The 24,602-nt window shown below is 36.2% G+C and overlaps 3 protein-coding genes and 1 long non-coding RNA gene across 4 annotated transcripts; 3 read left to right on the top strand and 1 right to left on the bottom strand.

The window, feature by feature from the left end:
• Positions 1-1,874: 1,874 nt before the first annotated feature.
• On the top strand, positions 1,875-12,787 carry LOC145228554 (exportin-2-like). Its single transcript, XM_080093634.1, has 22 exons — positions 1,875-2,041; positions 2,104-2,258; positions 2,318-2,444; positions 2,549-2,669; positions 3,077-3,218; positions 3,721-3,777; positions 4,007-4,099; positions 4,291-4,458; positions 4,527-4,628; positions 6,231-6,324; positions 6,543-6,652; positions 6,723-6,900; positions 6,967-7,165; positions 8,601-8,802; positions 9,026-9,200; positions 9,279-9,424; positions 9,489-9,619; positions 9,947-10,114; positions 10,979-11,125; positions 11,230-11,327; positions 11,396-11,523; positions 12,588-12,787. The coding sequence occupies exons 1-22, from the start codon at positions 1,963-1,965 to the stop codon at positions 12,672-12,674; spliced, it is 2,907 nt and encodes a 968-aa protein (XP_079949760.1). The 5' UTR covers positions 1,875-1,962; the 3' UTR covers positions 12,675-12,787.
• LOC145228556 (uncharacterized) lies at positions 9,455-10,847 on the bottom strand. The gene is made up of 2 exons (XR_013860097.1): positions 10,525-10,847; positions 9,455-10,469 (listed from the first exon to the last, which is right to left on the bottom strand). It is a non-coding gene; the product is annotated as an uncharacterized LOC145228556 (long non-coding RNA).
• A 66-nt stretch (positions 12,788-12,853) lies between the features above and the next one.
• On the top strand, positions 12,854-17,738 carry LOC145228555 (uncharacterized). Its single transcript, XM_080093635.1, has 9 exons — positions 12,854-13,484; positions 14,513-14,778; positions 14,911-15,002; positions 15,186-15,234; positions 15,870-15,952; positions 16,042-16,129; positions 16,204-16,344; positions 16,760-17,020; positions 17,191-17,738. The coding sequence occupies exons 1-9, from the start codon at positions 13,391-13,393 to the stop codon at positions 17,527-17,529; spliced, it is 1,413 nt and encodes a 470-aa protein (XP_079949761.1). The 5' UTR covers positions 12,854-13,390; the 3' UTR covers positions 17,530-17,738.
• Positions 17,739-18,544: 806 nt separating this feature from the next.
• LOC145229577 (molybdenum cofactor sulfurase-like) lies at positions 18,545-23,862 on the top strand. Its single transcript, XM_080094926.1, has 12 exons — positions 18,545-18,599; positions 19,255-19,400; positions 19,653-19,770; positions 19,841-19,946; positions 20,026-20,103; positions 20,354-20,457; positions 20,570-20,698; positions 22,330-22,462; positions 22,919-23,041; positions 23,112-23,246; positions 23,298-23,433; positions 23,497-23,862. Exons 1-12 carry the CDS (start codon positions 18,545-18,547, stop codon positions 23,635-23,637), a joined length of 1,404 nt encoding a protein of 467 aa, XP_079951052.1. The 3' UTR covers positions 23,638-23,862.
• Positions 23,863-24,602: the final 740 nt, after the last annotated feature.

The following is a 24,602-nucleotide window of genomic DNA, read 5'->3' as shown; positions in this document are numbered from 1 at the left end:
CCGCTAGGCCCAGCACTTGGCCCGCCCCATGCAATAGAAAAAACTGCGGGCCCACAGTTTTTATACTTGCAAGAGACGCGACAAGCACTGGATATAATGGGCCCGCGGTTTTTCCCTGCGAGAGACGCGACAAGCACTGGATATAGTGGGCCTGCAGTTTTTCCTTGCGAGGGATGCGACAAGCACTAGATATAGTGGGCCCGCGGTTTTTCCCTGCAAGAGGCTGGCCAAGCACTAGATATAGTGGGCCCGCAGTTTTTATACTTGCGAGAAGCGTGCCAAGCGGGCCAGCAGTTTTTAATAGCATGAAGCGAGCCAAGTGATCCAAGTGGGACCGCAGTTTTAGACATGACCGTATGATGATGGAAAATGGAAAAATATGACACAACAATTGGAATTGCTGATTCTTAACGGGATGGACCTTGTTGATCATACTATTAAAAAATTGCATTTATTTTTAGCCATTACCCATAAAGAATGATTGTTTGTGTTATTGGTGGTCTGACAGGGTATTTCAGTTACACATCTAAAATTTAAAAGTTCGCGGACTTCACAAAAACCCTTGGAGGGCTGCGTGTTTGAGGCCCCTGCCTGCATTACTTCATCAAGTTTGTATAGATACCACAATATAGGTGTTTGAGGCAGATTCCAATTACTGGTATTTATGTGGACTGATAACTGATCTTTAATGCTGACATTTTATTTACTGTAAACCAGTGGTCTTCAACCTTTTTTAAAAGCGCCCCCAATTTAAAAAAAAATTAAATCAGCATTTACATGCAAACCCATTTTTTTCCCATAGGAAGTATGCCGAAACTAAAACTATTTTTATGTAAATATGCCCGCTTAGTAGACTTTAAATATTAACATTCAGCGTGCATTATTATGCTCAAATGTTAGAACCCTAAGTTTTATTTAATTTGGCCAATCTAATTCGTGTTAAAGTTCACCAGTTTGAAGAAATTAGTAAATTTATGTATTTTTCCCTGTACCTGCTGTATTGTTTTGGACATAATATGTCAACCATGGGGCTCTATCCTGTAACAATGGGTTGGACAACTTGTGTTTTATATATATTATTGCATCACAATGATTAGATTGTGACACGAGGTACCAAGCTGTACTGAACAACATAAGCAAAAGTTACGAGCTAGAACAAAAACATATCATTTTTTGGTAATAGATTTAAATGCCAGTAAATTGAATTCATATCGACCCCACTTGGGGTCGCGGCCCACAGGTTGAAGACCACTGCTGTAAGTGACTTACACTTATGACTATAAAGCGGCAAAAAGGCTAACTTGACCTGACTGAGTACTAAAAAAATGTTATTTGCCTGTCCCAAATTGTAACACTTTAGGGAGAGTTTGTTAGGCAACCAATAAAGCAAGTTATGTATGTTTCAATATATATATACTTGCTTATGCATGTTGTAAAAACATTTTTATTAATCAGTTTTCATGTTTTAAATTGTCACAGACAAATGCTTAGATTGTGTTTTACGAAATGTATAAATGATTGTAAACATGCAAGAGCTAATGCCAAGTTGTGTCAGGGCATCCTATTTTTTCGCTGTTAAACCAGTCAGTGGCTGGCCAATGCAAAAGGCAGAGACATAGTTGCATAAAAAATGACATGGTTGCAAACATACCGTTTACAGACCATTAGTATACCGGTCTATGCAAGTTGTACTAGTGTGCTGTGACACCCAGATTAAATTAATTCTTACAAAAAAATCCCCTTCTGCTTTTGATGTTACTCTATTGTAAGAGTTGCATCCAAGGTTTGTATCGCTTTTGTCCCTTACCCAGGATACAACTAAGGCCTTTATAATTAAACAAATATATACAGATTAAAACATGTTTGGTTAACCTTTGTCCTTATTTTTTGTTATTTTTAGACTTGAACATTATATATGACTTAACATTTTTGCAAAAGTTCTTCATTGTCGAAGGTGCCATAATGAATCAGCAAGACTTTCAAACCTTGGCAAGTTATTTGGAGCAAACACTTTCTCCAGATACAAATATTAGAAGACAAGGTTTGTTTTTGCAATAATTAAAATGCGTTTTTACCAAATATTAACCAAGAGATTTTTTGCAGCGGAGAAGTTTTTGGAAAAGGTAGAACAAACTCAGGGTTATGCTTTGATGCTATTGAAACTTGTGGAGGATGGGAGTAAACAGCAAGCAGTCACACCAGTGCCATTGGCATCTGCAATTTCCTTCAAAAATTTTGTCAAACGCAATTGGCACATAGTAAGATTTAGGTAAATTTATGGAAAAGATACGTTGTTACATGGTAATGTGCTGTGCAGATAGAAGATGAACCAAGCAAAATCAATGAAGAAGATCGAACGTCGATCAAGGCAAATGTTGTAAATCTGATGCTTCACAGTCCTGAGCAATACCAAAAACAACTAAGTGAAGCAATAAGTATAATAGGTGCGTTGTAGTTGGCATTGTCGTACAGTGTTGTTTTGATATACTTTCCACTTAAGAGCCCCTTTTGCAATTGTTTTTGTTCATAAAACGGATTTTTTTTACAGGTAGAGAAGATTTTCCAGATAAATGGCCAAGTTTGATTCCAGAGGTTGTGAGCAAATTTGCTGATAGTGATTTTCACATTATCAATGGAGTTTTACAAACTGCACATTCTCTGTTTAAAAGGTATTTCCATAAATATCAGGTGCATATCAGTTATGTGTTTTCAGAGTTCAGGTTTAACTGTTTTTTATGAAAAGACTTAAGTTTTGTAACTGAGTTATTGTCCATTTATATATATATGTTGAAAATGTTTTTATCTGATGTATATACCTCCTTATGTTCTCACTATTTAGTCTAATTTATGAAAGCAAATAATGAATCAACACTGGTCATGTTCTGAATCGGTTACATGTGATAATGTTTCATACTTTTTGCAGGTCATTGTCATAATTTTCCCTTTTCTGCCAAATAGTTTAGTTTTCCTGCTGAACTTTAAAATTGTTCGCTTGTGTTTATATTTTAGCTTTTGGGTTACTTTATTCAAATAAAAATACTGCATTTATAATGGTGAAATTGTATTGTTCCTTAAGATATCGCCATGAGTTCAGGTCTGACAAACTCTGGCAAGAAATTAAATATGTCCTTGATGGCTTTGCTGATCCACTAACGAAACTTTTTGAAAACACAATAAAATTGGCATCGGAGCATTCAAATGACAAAGGGGTGTTAAAGGTGATCACTTTGTTTAATGATATTATGAACAAGACATACCCAAAATATAACTATGGAGACAAAGTACAAATTAGCTGTGCTATTTCTGATCTACCATGTATACTTCATTATACATTGCTAGTTGAAGTGTAAAAAATAATGTAAGTCACATGCAATGATGTTGGTTACTATTGTTTTGTAATACTTCTTTCTGTTGTAATGTAGTAAAACTATTTACCTATTTGTTTGTCAGGAAAATAACTGTACCTAGTAGAACCTATGTGGAATTTTTAACCAAATCATGCCCTCGATTATAAGCTGCCTTCAATTGTAACCTGCAAAAACAGGATGGTAAAAAACTTAGCTTACAATCAAATAAATATGGTATATCCTACCCAGAGCCCATAGTTTTTTCACTGAACTTGTTTTTGAATTTAGTTTGACCTTATTATTATCTTGCATATATATAATGACAGCACATTTTTGATTTAACCCAATTTTATGTTATGTCATACATTTTTAGATTCTCTTCAGTTCTTTGGTTCTGATGTCCAAGGTTTTCTACAGTCTTAACTATCAGGTTAGAAAAAAAACCCTTAAGAATACATATGTTCCTTATTCAATTTTCAAGAATAAAAAAATACATTAAATATTCTTATTTTGCGTTTAATGTTCCAAAAGTTTTAAATTTATAAAAAAATTCACTTTTATTTTTCAACCAGTTGAAGTTTTTTTTGCAATGTAAAGTAAATCAAATTTGTCATTGTGGAATGTATCCATCACGATCTATGTTTTAACAACATGTTTAGGACCTCCCCGAATTTTTCGAAGATAACATGAAAATTTGGATGGATCAATTTCACATGTTGCTTACAACAGACAACACCCTTCTGCATACACAGGTGACATATATTAGTATTATTTATACCCAATCTTTCATTTTTGGTTCAATAAGCTGGCAGCTTTTTCCTGACTTTTTTTTATAAAACATATTTTGTGCTATTTTTTAAAATGGTGACTTATTGATAAATGCAATGCTAAAGTTAGCCATTTTCGTTTAGTTATTTTCTAAGTAAAATTGTGTTGTTTGTAGGGCAATGAAGAAGCTGGCTATGTTGAACTTTTAAAGTCTCAAATATGCGATAACATTGCATTGTATGCACAAAAATATGACGAAGAGTTTGCTCCATACTTACCACAATTTGTTAGAGCTGTTTGGAATTTGCTTGTTAACACTGGAAAAGAAGTAAAATATGACTTGGTAAAAAAGTGAAAATACTTGTTGATCATTGAAACCACACCCAAAAGCATTTTAACTTGATATTGCAGTTGGTGTCTAATGCTATTGGATTCTTGCGGTCAGTTTGTGAACGACCACAATACAAATCGCTTTTTGAAGAAGAAGGGCTGTTGGTGTCAGTTTGTGAAAAGGTTTTGATTATGTTTACTTTTTTATTCTGTCTTGGCCTTGTATGTTGTTCATCAATTCTTACAAACGGTGTGATCAGTATGTTTATTGTCTTGATCGAATATTTATGTGTTAATTATGGGTCACCTTCCCTGAAGGGGACACATATTGTTTTTGTCTATATTTCTTTTTTTCTTTCTAACTCAGATTTGTTCCCACGTTTTGGTCAAGAAAGAATGGTTCAAACTTTTTCAAATTTACACACATTATAGATATTGGTCTAAAGATGGTCCATGTGAATTTTGACCCCGTTGGATTCCTCGGTTCACCCACAGCCCCCCAAAACGTAAAATTTTTAAAACGGTTATACTTGCTAAAGTACTTCATTTAGGAGTTATATGCTTTGGTTTTTGGTGCAATATAAGGTATTTCAAAGAATTTTGTACCTTAAAAAAAGATTTACCCATTTTTACCCCTTAAACCCCCAAAATATTTGTTTCTATCTAACACTGGTTTGTTAATTTCGTTTGGTCAAGAAGGAGTGCTTTAAATTTATTCAAATTTGCACAGATGTTAGTTATTGTTCCGAATTTGATCCTCCTGAAGTTTGACCCCAAACGACCCAGCGGTTCACCCACAGGCCCCCAAAACGAAAAAAATTAAAAACGGCTGTACTGACCCAAGTACATAATCTGAGGGTTTCATGCTTTGTTTAGGCCAGAAATACAAGCCCTAATGTGCTGAAATGTTAAATAATTGTTTGCAGTAGGTTATTCGTTTAGTATTTAAAAATTTGCTATAATCGGCCAAATAGTTACTTTTGCAGCCCATAATATGTGTACACTGTCAGTCAGATAGAAGTCTCAACTCTCAAGGGAATAATTCACTTGTTTATGATTAAGGCAGGTGAATGCAGCGGGAGTGCTCAGCTTGACGTCCACCGGACGTTTTACGAGACAGTCCTGTTGGTGATTAGATATCAGCTGTTTTTGCGCAGCTATGCTATGTCGTTTTATTAAGTTATCAAACACATTTTCACTTTTGGAAAATTGTGTTTAAAAACTGACCTTGAACGACAATACCAAGGTCAAACCATGAGAATAAATTGAAAGTATTTATCCTGTTCTTATTTACTGTTTTTTTGTAATTATATATATGACAATAATGATGCAAAAAGAATATGGACAAAACTTTTAAAGTTGGGTTAAGGCTAAAGTTGGTTAAGTTTTTCCTTAAGAATCTAAAAATAACCAGGATGTTTGTTTACCATAAATCCGCACAAACACGTGTGTGCGGACCCATTCGTTTTTGCTTGCAAAAACAATCATATGTATAGATCAAATGATGTGTATAGTAAATTGGTAAATATCTAACAATGATTGTGCCCTATTTTTACTGTTACCAATTCGCATTTGCATATGTGTGGGGACCCATTAGATTATGCTTGCAGAAACAATTATGTTTAAAGTGCCAGGAAAAAGATAGTGACCCAATGAAATGTAGGTGCCAAATATATATCCATTATATATATAGTAAATAGTATATGTGATACATCGTTAACTATGATGTAGTATATATAAACTGGCAATATATAGGAAAACCACTATTCTAGTTGTGTATTGAAGGTGGTTGTCCCAAATATGGAGTTTAGACCCTCAGATGAAGAGCAGTTTGAAGACAATCCTGAAGAGTACATTCGAAGGGATCTAGAAGGATCAGGTTTGATGTATTTTAATCTAACAGTCAAATTTTTAATTAATATCACTTAATTATTTACACACCTGCCCCATACACAAGTATTGCAGTACCTGTTTTTTTATTAAATTCATGACCCAGGACAGTGCTTTAGTACCAATATTCACTCATGTCAGACATTTTAAAGTCAGTGACCCACTTCAAAAAATAGTAATAATAACAATACTTTCGTTGGTTTTTAGATGTTGATACAAGGAGAAGAGCTGCATGTGATTTAGTCCGTGGTTTGACAAAGCAATTTCAAGCACCAGTAACACAAATATTTTCTCAATATGTTGGGATCATGCTTCAGGTTTTTTGGTTTTACTATTTTTGCTCTGAAAACATTTTATTGTGTGACAAACATGTGTGTACTTATTTAGCAATACAGTTCATCCCCGACACAACATTGGAAGAGTAAAGATGCTGCAATATATTTGGTGACCTCTTTGGCACAAAAAGGTTCCACAGCTAAACTGGGAACCACTCAGTCAAATGAACTTGTCAATCTCCAGGATTTCTTCAGTTCACACATTTTGCCAGAGTTAAATCAAGCAAAAAGTAATCATTTTTATTTTGGCTTAACCAAAAAAGATTGTAAATCACTATTTTTTTTGTTTTTACCAGTCAATGAACATTCAGTTTTGAAGGCAGATTCAATAAAGTATGTTGTGACATTTCGTACTCAGTTGGAAAGAGACAATTTGTTGCATGCTATTCGTCCTTTGATAGAGCTTCTTGCATCTTCCAGTCAGGTTGTTCACACATATGCTGCACATGCCATAGAAAGAATTTTAATGATCAAATCACAAAACAACAAACCTTTGTAAGTACTTATTCTTTGCCACTAATTCGCCAGTATTGTGCTTTGTCGATTATTTAGTCAATCTGGGTCAACATTATTTCAACTTACAGTTGAAAAACATTAAATATAGATTGAGAGTTCAATTTGTGTATTTGCATGAAACATCGGTACATAAGTAGGATGAAGACAAACACACTAACAATATCAATGTTACGCTTGGTTTGCGTTAAAAGTTTGAAATGTGTGCAAAAAAACTAGCAGTCATACTTAATAGAGTTGGCCCGAGTAGAACGACTTGGTGCAAGCATGTTGGTAAATATCATTATGGGTCCACTGTCCTGAAGGTGACGCACATTGATTTCACTGTTTCTTTTTTCTCCCTTGGAAGTTCGTCCATGCACTTTTGGCATTACATCTTTGATGGATTTGGATGAAACTTTTACAGTTGGTAGATATAGTTACATAGTTGTGCCAATGGTTTTGTTTGCCCCATTAGGCCCACTATTTAACCAACTAAGCCCCTAAAATTGGTAAATTTTTAAACAATGTCAAAATTTAATGAAATTTGGATAGCTTGTAAAGTTAGCCATTTATAGGTGTTAGTGATGGGATGAGTACCCGGTACTCGGTATCGAACGATTTCAGTGGTATCGATACTCGTACTCGGTATCGAAATATTTTGTCTCAGTTTTCGATACCAACGTGCGAGTACCGAAGGCCGATTTACACCATAAGAATACGAGCAACGTTATGCCAATATTTGCTTCGAAAAGCACAAAATCGGAAAAAGTTCCGCCGGTTTAAGTATATCTTTTTCGCTACCACATGGAGATTACGTTTTTTGGCATGTGTATGTGCGTGCCTGAACCCAGACCATGGCAGATAAATTAGCCAGTGATATACAACTAAGTACAACACTACACTTAAGTACTCGGTATCGAAGTTATATACACGTGGTACTCGGTATCGGTACTCACTTCCAAACCTGCTATCGTCCCATCACTGATAGGTGTTGATTTTTGTGTTTCACCCTGTAGCCCCTGTATTTATGCTGCTACCTTCCTAAAATGGGTAATTTTTTAACAATGCAATTAGCTGAAATTGGGTAGTTTGTTGAATTTGGCATTTATAGGTGTTGTTTATTGTGTTTCAGCCTGTAGCACCAATATTTACCCTTCTGTCTTTTAAACTAAGACAGACTGATAACAATGTCTGAATTACATAGTAATAAACCCTGAAATACATTACATACAACCTCGCGTGTTTGGAGACCCTTGACTTTATGCCTGTAGAAACAAACCAATGTTATAAAAAATGTTGGCAGATATGGGACCCAATATGAAATAAACATAGGAAATACATTAACATATTGAAATTGGTTATAGTGTATTTACAACAGCAAAATGTGATGAGCCACCCTTCTAGTTTACATTTAACTTATGTCATGTTATTTCAGAATAACGAAAGAAGATATTCAGCCTGTTCTGGAAAACTTGCTCGGAAAAATATTTGCATGTTTGGAAATGCCTGGGTCAGAAGAAAATGAATATGTTATGAAAACGTTAATGCGAGTACTATCGTTGGGACAAGAGCTTCTTATGCCATATATGGGTGTACTTGTGAATGGCTTGACTCAAAAGCTGGTTACTGTGAGCAAGGTATGAAATAAGTGCATACCTTTGTAAATGTATTTCAAAATTTACCATAACAACCATACACAATATGTGTGTCCGTGTATGGAAATTTAGGCAGACATTCAGTTACAAATGTTAATCAACAAAGTTTCTGAGTGGCTTGGTATCAGATTCCACACAGATAGTTTGCTACCCGAGATGTATGGGATTTAAACCCATATTTATTTAGAATTCACTTTTTGTTTAGAATCCCAGCAAACCTCATTTTAACCACTACTTGTTTGAGGCCTTGTCGTTGTGCATTCGTGTTACATGCCGAAATGAAAAAAAAGCTGTTGCTTCATTTGAGGAAGCACTATTTGGAATTTTCACAAATATATTGATGCAGGATGTTACAGAGTTTATCCCCTATGTTTTCCAAGGTACTGTTTTTCACATCTAATTTGAATTGCAGATTTAATATGTTGTAAAATTTCCCTAAATTTTGTGTTGCCTGATAGTAATGTCACTTTTGCTGGAGATGCATGACCCTCCTGCCCCTGATACTTATATGACTTTATTTCCACATCTGCTTAATCCTGCATTGTGGGAAAGGCCAGGCAATGTTCCTGCACTTGTAAGACTTGTACAAGCATTTATCGAAAAGGTAAACCTCTGGAAGAAATTTTAAATGAGACAATTTGTCAGACTACTTTTATTATAAATCGCAGGCTGGTGATAACATTGCCAAATCAGGAAAACTAAACAATCTACTAGGAGTCTTCCAGAAACTTATAGCATCCAAGGCAAATGATCACTATGGTTTTTATTTGCTAAACACTATGGTGGAATACATGAAGCCGTAAGTTATCAGATGTACATTTGTGTTTGCCCAAAACCAATATTTTTAACACATAAGAATGTAAAGTAATACAAACATAGAAGACACATAGCCCGAAGTTTAAAACATATCACGACAAAAGTGAAATAATATTTAGTTAACATCAGGGTTGATCTTGACCACCATAATAGTATGTGTAATTTGTACTCATTTTTAATTAGTTGGGTACTATCGGCTAAGCCAGAACAATTGGCCAAACCAAATCTGTACATATTAATATGAGGGTAAAAAGCTAAATGTTACAAATATATTTGTGTGTTTTTTGAAAAGGTCTTTTCCGTTTTTCAGAGAGGTTCTTGAGTCATCAATGAAGCAAATATATTCCCTTCTTTTTCAAAGACTAATGCGAAGCAAAACGGTGAAGTTTGTCCGTGGATTGCTTGTGTTCTTCGCTCTATATATTACAAAAAACAGTGCAGATTCCTTTCAAGGATTGATTGATTCAATTCAAGACAGGTATGTAGAGGTAGTCGTTACCACCGAAAGCTTGTTTCTGATAACAGTTTACCTAAATTTTAACATTCAGCAAACATCCAGCTGTAGAACAGCCGCACGCTGGCGCTACGATGTTAGGTGGAATATCGAAAACCTCTAGTTTTTTCATTACATTCCAGATAACAATATAACATGACATATCTCAAATATTAATTACGTCCAAACTGCTCACCGACAACACAGTTGTTGCCGGGCAGCACGACGTCACTTTTCAAATACTTTCTTCCCGAATGTGTGCATTGCACGGTTTGAAGGCCGGTCGAACTTTTTAAATCTGGTTTGGTCGTAAGTATTCTCGGGTCTTCGGGATTCCAACCTGAAAAATAGGCAGGTTTACAACTGCAGTGTTGTATGCATATGTTTGGTAATACCTCAGTTATGTAATATGACCAGCATGGGTTGTGTAATAAACACAACAGAACTAAAAAAACGTGCACTACCAATTTGACTACAGCAAGTACAGCGAAACACCCATTTTGTCTTTTTCCGACCCCCACAGTCCGTTGTCCTGACAAACACAGTACAAATTTTGCTCATTATTTGTAAAAGGTTTTTCAGTGGACCCTGAGACAAGCATATTTGCAACAGCGAATACAAGTCATATCTTACCATTTTTTCAACTGTAGTGCATTGAAAAGTTGTTGTCAATATTATTTCGCCCTTCAAACCTAAAAGGCAACCGCAAGTAATTGCAGTAAGACTTCATAATTACTAGAATTCGGAGTTTGAAAATCCGATGAGTTGGCATTCTACTATTGTAACGAATAGGCAGTCGGACCTGACACTATACAACTCTGTCTATAATCATTATGTTTACATTTGCAGAATGTTTGGAATGGTTTTGGAAAAGTTAATTATTAGCGAATTGCAAAAAGTCTCGGGAACAACTGAAAGAAAAATATGTTCGGTTGGTTTTACCAAACTTCTTACGTCATGTACAGCTTTGTTGGACGAAAATTATTCTCATTTCTGGTAAGAATCACTTCTTACGATGATTTTTTCTGGATTTTGCCTCATTGTTTGGTATTCCATGCGCCAAACTTGTTCGCTTAACTTTTCATATAATTATGTTACAGGCCGCGTTTGTTGGAGTCTGTGATTGGTTTGTTTGAACTTCCTGAAGATGACACTGTACCAGATGACGAACATTTTGTTGAAATAGAAGACACTCCGGGTAATACTGGTTGCTGGTTTTGTTACTTATTAGGAAGACAGTTAAGCGATAAAAATCTTTATATTTAGGATACCAAACTGCTTACTCCCAACTGGCATTTGCGGGAAAACGTGAACATGATCCTGTTTCTGTTGAAAACCCCAAAGCATATTTGGCACAGAGTCTTGGTTCGCTTGCAAAGCACTTCCCGGGAAAGGTTGGTGAGATGTGTACAAATTAGCTTGATACAAGTGGCTGTAATTTTCTTCTTAGACCTTTTGTTGGTAAACATACGAAAGCAACATAGAAAATCTACCAACAAAGAAACCTTGAAAATTTATCACAGAGCGTTTATTGGCGGAAAAACGTAAGAAACTTTTCGGTTTGTTTTAGTCAGGCGGTAGTCTTGTCTTCCGCTAACTTTCAATCGAACAAAGAAATTTTTGAAAAAACACGCAAGCAGCATTTTTTGAGACAAAAACAACTTGGGAGAAACGGCCTCTGTTGGTGCGCCATTGTTTTGACGTCATTCGGTAGTTTACAGCTGATTTTATTTATTGTTTCCCAGTGGGGCGGGGAGATCGACTTTGTTGCATCATGTTCAATTTGATAAAAACATACAACACTTACGTGTCACGAATTTAGCTGTAAACTGTTACCAGGTTTAATTTGTTGTGCATAAAAAGTACTCGGACTTCACGAGAATACTTTAAAAGTTAATGTTAATTGCACGTGTTGCGTCATGTGCAGCCTTATATGATTCAAACTTTATTTACTTTGCTGTGACAGACCAAAGCTGTAGCGTTTTATTTGTTAAAGCAATCCCGATTGATATTCTCGCTTGAGCATAATCGGGCTATGACGACATAACGTTTAAATTATTTAAAAAGGAAACGTCCCAGGAAATTAAAAAATACCACGCTGTGTGTTTGGGTACTCGATTCGATTTTATACCATTTAGAACAGTTTTAGGTTAAAGCCATAACTAACATTGTATCTCGCGGTCAAAAACTTTTAATAATATACACCAGTGGCTCTCAATTTTTTTTTGTTACGACGCCTCTGGAAAAGTTTTCTGGACTTGCGACGCACCAGCAAATAAAAGTTAATTAAGAAACTTATTATTTAAGTTGTGTTTATTGATACAACAACAAAAAGTTACGAAACGGAAATATTCTGCGACGCCCTTGGAAAATTGAAACGACGCACCAGGGCGTCGCGACGCACAGTTTGAGAACTACTCATATACACCATCGATCATTGTAATCATTTGTTTGTCAGGTTCCGGGAATGGTGGGATTCATCGACGTAAAAGCGCGAGAATTTCTCCAAGGATATTTGAATGCTGCTCAAGTTCAACTTTTCTAAATTTCAAGTTCCACTACTTGCTATGATCACGGTTCATTGCTAGTAGAATTTCTACTGCCAAATAATGCGCAACACTTTTTCATTGTTTTTGCAATAAATAGCCACGCATCTTTTTTGGCTTGGGTGTATTGTGCTCGCTTTAATAGTTAAGTCAAAGACTGCCTTGTTAAATCTGACCCTATTCTTATGATGCCTTCGGCGCCAGGCAGGGTACGTGTTATGTTCTAGCTGTAGATGTGTGTGTACTGCAAACAGCAGGAGCATGCAAGAAACGAATGACTTGTGCGTTGTTTGTTACAAAATAACTCCCGATTGCATTAGTTTGGACATATTACCCGCGGCAGTAGAGGCGTCCGGTATTTCGTGAACAGTTTTGGTGTTTTGCTTCCGCGTTAAGAAACAAACGATTGACGACATTAGTTTTCCTCCGTCTGAAATTAAGTTTTAGTGCTTATCAACGCAATAAACCTTTTTTTACAGCGACTGCACAACATGACGCACACAGATTTACGACTCGTTTGTTTAGCATACTGCCTGTTTGTGCGTCAGCATGTTAAGCGCGACTGCGAAAGGCCCATAGCAACTCGCTCTTGTCGTGAGCAAACAGAAGAAATCATATGGCTATAAAGTTCCGTTGAGAAACGAATTTTGTCATTGTAGAACCTTAATGCCAGGTAGACTCTACACACTTTACTGGAAGGGACGTAATTTTGTGAATGGAACAATCGTTCGGAAACTCGGCCGAAGAAAACCACCTGTCGCTGAGTTATTGGAACGTACCAGTAATTTTAAGGAAACTGAACAAAGAAGGTAAGCCTATCCAATTTCATCAAATTAGAAGTAATAAGCTTTTCACCTATTCAGCAACACGTGTTTGACAGAGAAAAGCATATCATTAAATGATTCATATGCGAACATTCTGACTGAATGAGACCATTTTGTGCAACTCGCAGTGACGAAACTATGGTAACCAGAGTTGTTCAATGGAATCAAGGGAAATAGAAATAATTTAAGAAGTTAAAAATGTGAAGTCTTACAAGCCAAAGAATAGCAAAAAATGTGGCACCAAAAAGAGTATATAGGCTACTCTTGTAAAAGTCAAGCGGTGCTATAGGCAAACATTAACGAGAGCTGAGTGAGATTTTTCCGACAAATGATATCCTCAATTAATCAGTGATAAGTGTTTACTTGTCCACACAAGGGTGGATCCAGCTATCTAGGCTTTTCAGTGCAAACACTGGCAATATTTCGGCATTGTAGTTGTACTTTTCTCCACGTCCCATCTAAAAAGCGCGTTTGGCCCGTCCGGACAAGATCAGTTATTACTTTGTGATGGATTACATGTTTCTGTTTGCGCTTGCTGTGGTTGATTATTTGCTTTTGCATAAATCTTATCGAAAACCACACGTTTAGCTACCTTTTCCTAATTGAATTTAAGTAAGAACACAAATACATTTAGCCGCTTATTAGCCCAGTTTACGACATAAGCAAAACCGTTTTATCAAGTAGTCAGAAACGTGCGGAAATGTTTGCTCTTGAAAGAATAGCCTACGACAGTTCGCAAACATCGTTTTTATCAGTCATTGTGTTCATCCAAAGGAGGCATAATGAATAGCGAAAATGGGAAGATTAAACACGTCTTGCTCAACCCTTGTTCAACAACATTCAGTGTTATGTTCAGAGGTTGAATATCTTTGTAAGCATCGATTACTAACCGCTGTGACGTACCTCAGACATGTGTTTGGCATTTGATACGACATTTATTTTCTTCAGTATTGTCAACATGTTTATCAATTCAGAAACATATCAATTCAGGTGACTAATTTTGTCCTTTTTAGACAACTCGTTAAACTTGCAAGAAGTTACCATGAAGCAATTGGATTCTGTACCAATTTCCTCCCGAATCGAAGTGATGTATGAAAACAAAGTTCAACCCGATTGTAACCCCAAAACTCGAGTGGCTACCGGACAATTTGTTGATTGGGGAACAAAATTTTATCAGTTGGAGTTGGAACTGTCGTACAAAAACAACGAAATAGAAATCTTAAAAAAGAAATTGAAAAAAGTGTCTCAAGAACTTTACCCAGAAGGCGACCAAGGAAAGGTATGAAAACTTTGTACTCTAAAGTTTTGTTAAATGCAGCACATTCATTACCTTTAGCCAAGTTTGGGTAAGCACAAGATGTTCTTAATATTCCCGAAAGCCTGACATTAATATTTCATATTCCGTGTGTAGAAGTCGGTGGTGGACGTTTTGCGCAACAAACAACAACTTTCTGAAAGAAAACTGAGCGTCGCTAAGCAACAACTGCAACAAGAAAAGACTAAGTCAGTACATACCCAATAATTGTACAGAACGTGAGCAAGAATTTTCTTTTTAAATGACTGTCATGTAAGAATTGCTCAGAATGGACAACCAACTATGTCTTGGTTCATAAGTCTATGTGGCAGACAAATAGTTTTCGCTAGGTGATATCAAGAGACCACAAAAATAAAAATGTAAACTTTTAGGTCGGCAACACTTTCCACTGAGCTAGCTCAAATCAAGAAACGTTATGCGGTGAGTTATTACAAGCATAGTGATTGAAGCGTTTAGCTTCAATAAAAATGTGAAGTACGTTTTTCCTAAAATGACGTGAAATTAGTGAAAATGAATTATGGTGTTCTTTGTTTGTTGCTGAAAATTTGGCACGATCGGCTACGGTAATTAATACGTGTTTAAACGTTTTCTGTCATGTAAACATTTAAAGACACCATTCCTAGACAATACATTCCTGAGAGGTCGAATATGTGATTGATTCGCGGTTTAATTCACAAAGGCCATGACTGGGTGTGTTATACGGTGCTGGTCTTTTCGGTGATTAGAAAGCTGTTTTGCTTTAGTTGTTTTACTGTAGTGACATGTGGATTTCAGTCATCGTGTTATATCATCATAAGCATGCATGCCTTTTCCGTTTTTTACAAGGTTACTATTATTGTTTTGACACGAAATAAACTCGTGAAACGATGCGAGCATAAAGTATAAACTACTTGTTTCCGAAACCTCGTCCGAAGGTATTAAATAATTATTTAGCCTGGCAAGGCGAGAGCTTGATATTACTGCAGGTCGAGGGATATACACAAACTTCAAACTAGGTCGTAGTTTAAAGGCATGCTAATATAACTTGTTAACACTATCATATTTTTCTTGTTTAGGCTCTAAGAAAACAGAAACTAAGCAATGATAAATCGGTGCAAACAGTTCCTGACAATAACAAAGGAACACAAATTACCAGTCGGTAAGTTTTATGTTGAACTGCTGACAGACCACTTTTGGTGATGCGAAAATAAAAGTTCTGCTCTAATTAATGGATCGCATTTTTTACAGACCACAAGTAAAATGCAGAACGATCATGACTCAATGTTCACCTGTGGGAGTGCTGTCCAAGTCAGAAACTACGTTTAATCCTGCAACGGTACGTACGTTTTGATATCCTTGCAAACCGTTTTTTTTTAAACAAATAACCGTGTTTCCATGATATACATATAGACCGGACGAAGCACAGCTGTAGCCACCAGTGAGTTGGCCGAACTGGAAAAGACGAATGTGCAATTTGCAAGTGCTGTAACAATTAAAGACAACTCTGAAGACAAAAACGGAAATGAGCCACTTGAAATGTGTCTTTTACAGGTTAGTTTTAAACAAAAATTTTGGTTTCATTTGTAATGCGACATTCAAAAGTTTCAGTAATAGATCAAAACCAACAACAACAACAGGGCCTGAATCTCACGATTAATTCAACTATAAAACATTAAAACCAATGGACGTCAAAATTAATCGTTAAACATAATCAGTCAGGTTCAGGTGAAGGAATATGATATCATTTAGAGAAGGAACTATTCCTTACCTGAAAGTAACTATACTGAGTTTTTGCCAAGGATTTCATTGTCCATTGGTTTTAATGTTTTATAAGTTAGTTGAATAAAGGTTTTGTTTAGACCCTGGTTTAACTGTTTTAATGAGACTTTCTTGTGCCTTTTAACATTAAAACAAATTCGTTTTGTATTGCTTTGCATAGCAAAATTAGCAAGTGTCGTATTTTAAGGAGTTCGATGAGGGACAGGTGAAGACCATGGTTCAAGCCAACAAAAGTTTTAAGATTACCGAGCAACCGATGTTGATGAGTCGCGGCTCCTATGACAAGTTAAAAGTTCGTTCCATTGAAAGTCCTCAGTCACCGGAAATTGAAGACACGAGAAAAAATTTTGAGTCGGACAGCGGTGTTTCCAGTGTTAGGTTCTCCTCTGATTCGCCCCAAAGAATGTCTCCGTATCCTCCTAACGTCTACAAGCCCAGTTACACACAAGTGAGTAGTTGTGTACAGATTACGTGCAACGATTTTAGATTTTAAACGATTGTGTTGCCCCCTTGTTATTAAATATAAACGCGTAATTGGGCCTATAACATGTTTTTCGTGTTTGAAAGATATCAAAAAACAATCTATTTTATGTGAGTAATGTTAAACCCTATTTTTAGGTGATGAATCAAAGCTTGCACTCATCCAATGCTGCTTCCAGAATGTACGAAAGAAACATGCCGTACTATCTTAGCGGCGATGTTGCTGGTCCGCCAGCAATAAAAAACGGGAGACATTCGTCGTTAAAAATGTCTAACAGAGATTATCCCCCACACAGCCACAGTGAGAGCTCATTTTTTCGGGAAATTCAGAAGCATATGATACCCGATTCTTCACCACAAACCACCCTCCCCTACTATTTGTTTAGACGAGAACACAGCGGAAATGGAAACATGAAAAGAAGCGGCGACAAACCTATATTTGTTCACACTTCTGAAATTTCTTTTCCCGGGTATTAGCAGTTTTGTGCATTATTTTCATTCAGCCTAATTTATTTTCACGCAGTTTCACGACTTGTAGTTTCACAGATAACAATTTTACATTGCACTTAACTTCGATTTTATTTGTTTGGTGTGCACTGTGATGTCAATAAAGCGCGTTGCTCATCCTTTTTGATGTCTATGGTCGCACTGCAAACTGTAGTGGTGCAAATTATAAACTGAAAGTACATTTGGTGTGGTTAATTGAGTTGATTTGGTGTCCATAAGTTGACCTGCAAGATCTACAATGCTTCGATTATTCGATTGATTTAAGTTTTGTTGCTACAAAAAACGTCGATTGTCGATTTGGTGTTGGCCCCCGCACATGTCGAGCAAAAATAATTTCCAGATATCGTAACAACGACCTTATAACGTCTTTTGATATGAGATGGGTTTGTTTCCAGATTGGAAGAAACCAGCAGCGCAATTGCGACCTCAAACCAATCACTAAGCCATGGATAGTTGCGCAACAACGTACGTTGTGCGAGAAAAACGTACGTAAACTTCATTAAACATGTGTATTGTGTAGCTAATGTTGACATTTCAAATATGTCGCATCAGAATAATAAAGTACATATATTAGCTGTTTATAGGATTTGTTTATAACAGTCTTATTTAACGAGTTGTCTGAAACCAAAAGGAATTCATTAAATGAATACTTTAAATGTGCAAATAATTTGGAATTCCGAATCGCACATTTTAAGTACCAATTCTGCGACATCACGATTGTCATGTCACAGTGCATGGCGTGTTACTGGACACGCCCCCTTGTTTTCAAAACTGAAAGCAGGCGGAATTATGACTTGCACTTGTTCACAATTATCAAAGTTTTATTTTATGCGCACAATTACTTCGTCTGTCCGTCGTCCGGAAACAACATGGTAAGTATAGCGATTGTGATGAAAACGACTAACAATAGCCGCAGTGCTTTTATTTGCAGAAAACAATTGACCTTAGAAGCAGTAAGCGCTGTTCGTTGAAAAATTCAAGGACGATGTATCCAAAAAATCTCAAAAAGATTAGAAAACGAGAATTTGTGCGCATTAAAGGTGCTTTGTGTTTTAAGTTTAATATCTTGCAATTATATGTTTTGCTAAGCTTTTTCGTGTATCATTAGGTGATTTTTTTTATCTTTTAATTCCTTAAATTTAACGGATTCGAATCAATAAGGATCTGTATTTTTGTCACTACTATTTCACAATAATAAAAAATGGAAATTTTATTTTGAAAAGAAGAAGCGATTATTATAACCTTATTTTACGAATCTTTGTAGCGTCTTCATTTCTTGATGTTTTGTCAGTTATCAAATAAAAAATCGTTGTTTGACTTTTGCAATGGACATAATGGAAGAGGCGACGGGAGTTTTGTGAAAATTATTGCAAAACCATTGGTTTTTATTTTTTTTTTGTTCATCTTTGAATGAGTTACTTGGGTTCTCAAACTTTTTCATTATATTTTCAAAACGGTCCCTTTGTCATTATTTCGAGGGCTCGCGGTCCTTCAACCTTTTCGATGTCCCCCAAAATTGCCTCACTGACCTCCAAAGGACCGCGGACCCCAGTTTGAGAACCGCTGATTTAGCATATTATATTTTGATTTTAGCGTATCTAACCCCCGAGGTTAAAAAAATTACGCAAAAAACAAAAAACTTTTTCAAATCTTATACACCCATATGAATGAGTTAAATATCTCTTTGTTAACCAGATCAAGTTTACTTGGATTTCACGGGCGCATCACTTTACTCTGAGCAACAAGTGAAAGATTTGTCAAAGAGTTTGCAGCAACAATTGCTTGGAAATCCGCACAGTGGAAATCCAAGTAGTGACCGCATGAAACGAATAGTGACAGAGGTATTGATGGATTGCGCAACCAAATCGATTAATTATTTTGTTGATACAAATGATACAAATCTACAACCAAATTAGGCAATGGTCAAAACGAAACTGACACTGTAACGATGATGTTGTTTAAATCGTTTCTAGCAGCTTGAGGCGTATCGCTATGGCATGCGCAACGAAATTCTGCAAAAAAACAAACAAGCACGCCCATTTGGATGCCGTATTTCTTACATTCACGCTGTTACAGTATCTATTTTTTCATAGGTGCGCCAGATGGTTTTAAAACATTTCAACGTAACCGATGATGATTACGATGTAATTTTTACTTCTGGAACTACAGCAAGCCTAAAAATGTTGGCCCAAAGTTTCAACTGGATATCTGGTAGTCCAACAAATATAAATTGATCACAAGATATACATGCATTAATACGTAAAGTTTTGTGTTTGAGCAGGAATGTCTTGTTATGCCTATTTGGAAGACAACCACACTTCAGTTGTGGGAATAAGGGAGGCTGCAACGAAAAGTGGCGCATCAGCTGTTTGTTTGCAACTTCCTAGGTAAGCTGTTTTATCGGTTTTATAAATACCGCGACTGGTATGCGACACATATAATTTTAATGTACACATGCTCATGTAGAGATAAAACCGAAATGAACGAACTCAAAGAATATGAACGCAACGTGGTTAAGAAAATGACAAGAACTGGAACAGACAGGTGACAACATTGCGTGAAAAAAACTTGTTTAAAAGCAAACTTGGATGGCTTAATTTAAAATAAATGTTGACTCAAGCATTTTATACAAATAAACCTAATGACATCTGTTCGGTGCATCTCGATTAACCCAACTTTTTCTTCTTTCAAGTTTTGAGTAAAACTCCACGTTATACGATGTTATCGAATTTGGCCGCAAAGTAATGTGAGTTTTTTAGCACATGTTTGACTGATTATAATTATATTTATGCAGCAATAATCAGGTTCCAAACTTGTTTGCATTTCCCGCTCAAAGCAACTTTAGTGGACGAAAATATTCGCTAGACTGGATAAGTGAAGTGCAGGACAATGGAATAAGTTGGTCATCAAACTCAAGTATATTTATTGAAGACACCATACAAAACATTTGTTGTGTTTATTTGTCTGGTGTTATATTTAATAGACATTGAAAACGAGGATGATAATGAAGACACTTGCCAGAAATGGTACGTAGTATTGGACGCCGCAGCTTTCGTACCGACATCACCACTGGACCTGAAAAAACACAGCGCAGATTTTGTGTGCATGTCTTTCTACAAAATGTTTGGACTTCCAACAGGTTAGACACGTTTGTACTGTTTATCTTTGTGATGTACACAAAGTAGTTTACTGCTGCGAATAAATTTGACAAAAAATAATTCATAACCAAATATATTTCAACTAAAAGTAAAAACCCATACATTGTGTTACTTTTAATGAATAATAAAATTAAACTTACGAACTGTGAGGCCCAGCATCTACAGTTCACAAAGGTTTATTCCAGGGGTGCATAACCTTTTCGCATCCCACATCCTTATTTCACCAACTGGCGTCAATTGCTTGCTTGGTTTTGTTTTAAAATAGCTATTGTAAAGAAATATATTTATATCATATATAAATACAATCTAATAGCGCCTAATTTAAGCCCAGAATAATTTCTAACTTGATGCCCAGATTGAGCTGAATAGTCTGACGACCAGTTTAACCTGCTCATGACATCATAATCTGTATTGTGACGCTTGTCGTTCATGTTTATCGCATTGTTTGCTCACAATAGGTTTGCAAAAAAGTCTTACGCAATATAGCTACAAGGCTGGTAATACTCAGTCTTACAAAATCTGTTTAGAGCAGTTTGAAAGTCCAAATATTTAGCCAAAAAGTTTTGTTTACGTCACCGCCGCCAGTACATAGCCTATATTTTAATAAACATGTTCTCGGCCACACAAACTCGTAAGCACAGCCACAAGTTGTGCACTCCTGGTTTATTTTCACTAGCCAAGGGTCGGCAACGTTTTTTGTACAGCGGACCGTTTCAGTACTAAATAGTTACCACGGACCGCCCTAAAAAAAACAAATTTTCAGCAATTTGTAGCAAAGTTTATTACAGTTTACATAAGGTAGGCCTACGATATTTCCATCCCCCAAAAGGAGGGCACATTGTTGAAAAGAACTTAAGCCCCCCACCCCTAAAAATAAAAGCTTTAGGAATTAGACGATATAGTTTGTTTCACAAAACACTAAAATAAGCTTGTAATTTTAAAAATGTAAAACTTGTTAAAAGAGGCTGAAGATGTATACATATGTATATAATAAAAGAGAAATTCTTTAAAAAGGAGGACATTTAGGCACTTTTTCTTGTCCTCGGAGGACAACTTGGTTTTTGTTAAAAAGGAGAACATGTCCTCCAAAAAGAGGACGTATGGTAGGCCTAACATAAGGTATATACAGGGTTGCCATCGACACGGGGCCTAAAATAAGCATAACCGAAAAACTAAGTTTTCATACGAAACGAAACAAACATTTTGAATAAATCTTTGAATTTATACGAGCCATGACATATCACATGCCATATTTTTTGCCAGAAACAATATGTTTCAGTAACTCTTGTTCGTAGAAAATACTTCGTGCATCTCACGACAGTTCAGGTCTAGGTTTACTTTTACCTGTAGCAGGACTTTGACTTGTAAATGTTGAAAATAAGACCAAGTAAGGACGGAAGTCAAAATAAGGACAAATCTTAGAAAAAAGGACGGTATGGCACCCCAGGGTATATATTTGGACTTGCCAACGCGGCCGTATTCAAGGATGGCATTACATAATTCTTTAAAGCATTTAACCTGAAAAAGTCTGCGGCACGGTAACAAACTTAAAGACCGAACCGGTGGTTGCCGACCACTGCACCAGCATATCACCAGTAAAAAATGCTTTTAGGTACAGGAGCCCTTCTGGTTCGCAAAGAAGCCGAAAGTGTCCTCAATAAAAAGAGTTATTTTGGAGGAGGCACAACTGATATGTACGTGGCATCACACAGTTTTGTTGCCATGAAATCAAATCTACATGAGAGGTAAACTAGCTAGTGGTTCTCTAACAGTGTTAAAGCGACCAAAACTGTTTCTGAATTAGTTGTGAATTCAAGGACCCGTGACTAATTATTGGTTTCATATTTCGTAAAGTTTCATTTTTCGGGTTATCTTTTCGAAGGATACAAGTTTCATAAAAATTGCCTGTTTCCATATCAGTTTTGGTAAATTTTTGTTTTGACTTGATAAACAACAATTTCAATCTACCTGGTTCTAAGCATTAATTAGTTTTGAAACATCCTGTGTAATCACTAACTAATTTTCACGTCACAAACAAACACAACATTGTCATCAGTCGATGCTGGAATAGTTATGCAGCAGTTTTAAGTCATGGGAAATAGCGCTACAAAGCAATGCAATGCAATGTATTTTAACAGACAACCCAAAAGAAATTTTGTTGACCATATTATTTTAATTGACCAAACACTGTATTTTCGTAGATTCGAAGAAGGTACCATTGGATTTCTAGATATTCTGGCTCTGAAGTATGGATTTCAAACATTGGAACGAATTACCGGGTCAATGCAAAACATTTCTGATCACGTTTTCTCTCTGGTTAAAAGGTACATCGTGTGGTTTTTGTTTTTCTTATTACAATTGTTGCTTTCTGATTCTAATTTGTGAAAAATTAAGAATGCTCGGTGAAATGCAGCAACTTACTCATGGAAACGGGAAGAAAGTTTGCGAAATCTACAAATACAGTAACTACGACAAATCTGACGAACAAGGAGCTGTGGTTCCGTTTAATATCTTAAAAGATAATGGAAGGTTAGTTTGGATTAATGTATGGAGCAAAAAATTAACACAAAGTATTTTTAGTTACGTGGGTTTTATTTCTGTGCTAACAATGGCCGCTTTGGATGGCATACATTTGCGTGGCGGATGTTTCTGCAACTACGGATCGTGCAATAGAATGTTAAACATGGGAGAAGAAAAGATGATCGAAATGTACAGGGTAGGTAATGAGATTGTACTTTTTATTATCGAATCAGTTTTAAAATCGGAATTTGTTATTTAGCTGGGGTATAAATGCGGTGAAGTGGATTTGGTTGGTGGATTGCCGGTCGGAGCGCTGCGCATTTCTCTCGGTTATATGTCTACACGAGACGACGTGAAAGCATTTGTTCGGTTCCTAAGCAAAAATTTTGTTTCGCCCTAAACCAGTAGTTCTCAAACTGTGCGTCGCGACGCCCCGGTGCGTCGTTTCAATTTTCGGGCGTCGCAGAATAGTTCCGTTTCGTGGCTTTTGGTGGTTGTATCGATAAACACAACTTTAATAATAAGTTTTCTCACTAACTTTTGTTTGCTGGTGCGTCGCAAGACCAGAAAACTTTTCCAGGGGCGTCGCAACAAAAAAAGTTTGAGAACCACTGCCCTAAACAATTGCATGTAAATACAAAAATATAAATAGCCTGCAGTAATTACAAACAACTATAAGTATCGTTATAATGTAAATGTTATTCACAGTGTTATTCCCAAAAACATTTTTGTTTTGAGAAATTTTTCACACCTCTGTCCTTTCTTTAAGTTCAACAAGTTGTTTTGCAATCAAAATACTCGTTGTGTAGTTTCAAATAAAGAACAGGATGTCATTAATTGCATGTCCAATGAATGCCCAAAGATTATAGTAACTTGCGATACTACTTTTCACTTACTATATAGCAGAAGGAATGCAAAAGTAATGTGCTGAAACGAAAGTTATATATCTTCACAGAATGAACCAAAAACATATAAAGGTCATACCTATCCGTATGAAGCGGTGGTACTAAATACCGCATGATACAGCATTGTATACAACATATGTTATTAGCCTACATGGTAAGCAGTTTCAATGGACACAAGAATAGGGTTGCCATATTTTATGAAACACAATCCCTGACAAAATTTATCTCGGTTGCGTGAACCCAGTTTTTCTCAAACTTTAAGTCTAAATGTGTTAACGTAAGTCTGAATGAGTATTTCAGAAAAACGAAAGTTGATTGCAGGATTTTAGCTAGTTATGCAAAATTGCGCATGATCCAAATCTGACATCACAGACAAGACAAAAACATTACAAGACAAAAACATTACAAATGTGCGCGAACAATTGCATTTTTGTTAGTTGTCATGCAATAAAGCCTTTTG

Source organism: Phallusia mammillata, chromosome 5, assembly GCF_965637545.1.
Source record: "Phallusia mammillata chromosome 5, kaPhaMamm4.hap1.1, whole genome shotgun sequence".
NCBI lineage: Eukaryota > Metazoa > Chordata > Ascidiacea > Phlebobranchia > Ascidiidae > Phallusia > Phallusia mammillata.
The sequence above is the reverse complement of the archived record's forward strand: the minus strand, read 5'-3'. Positions and strand labels throughout refer to the sequence as shown.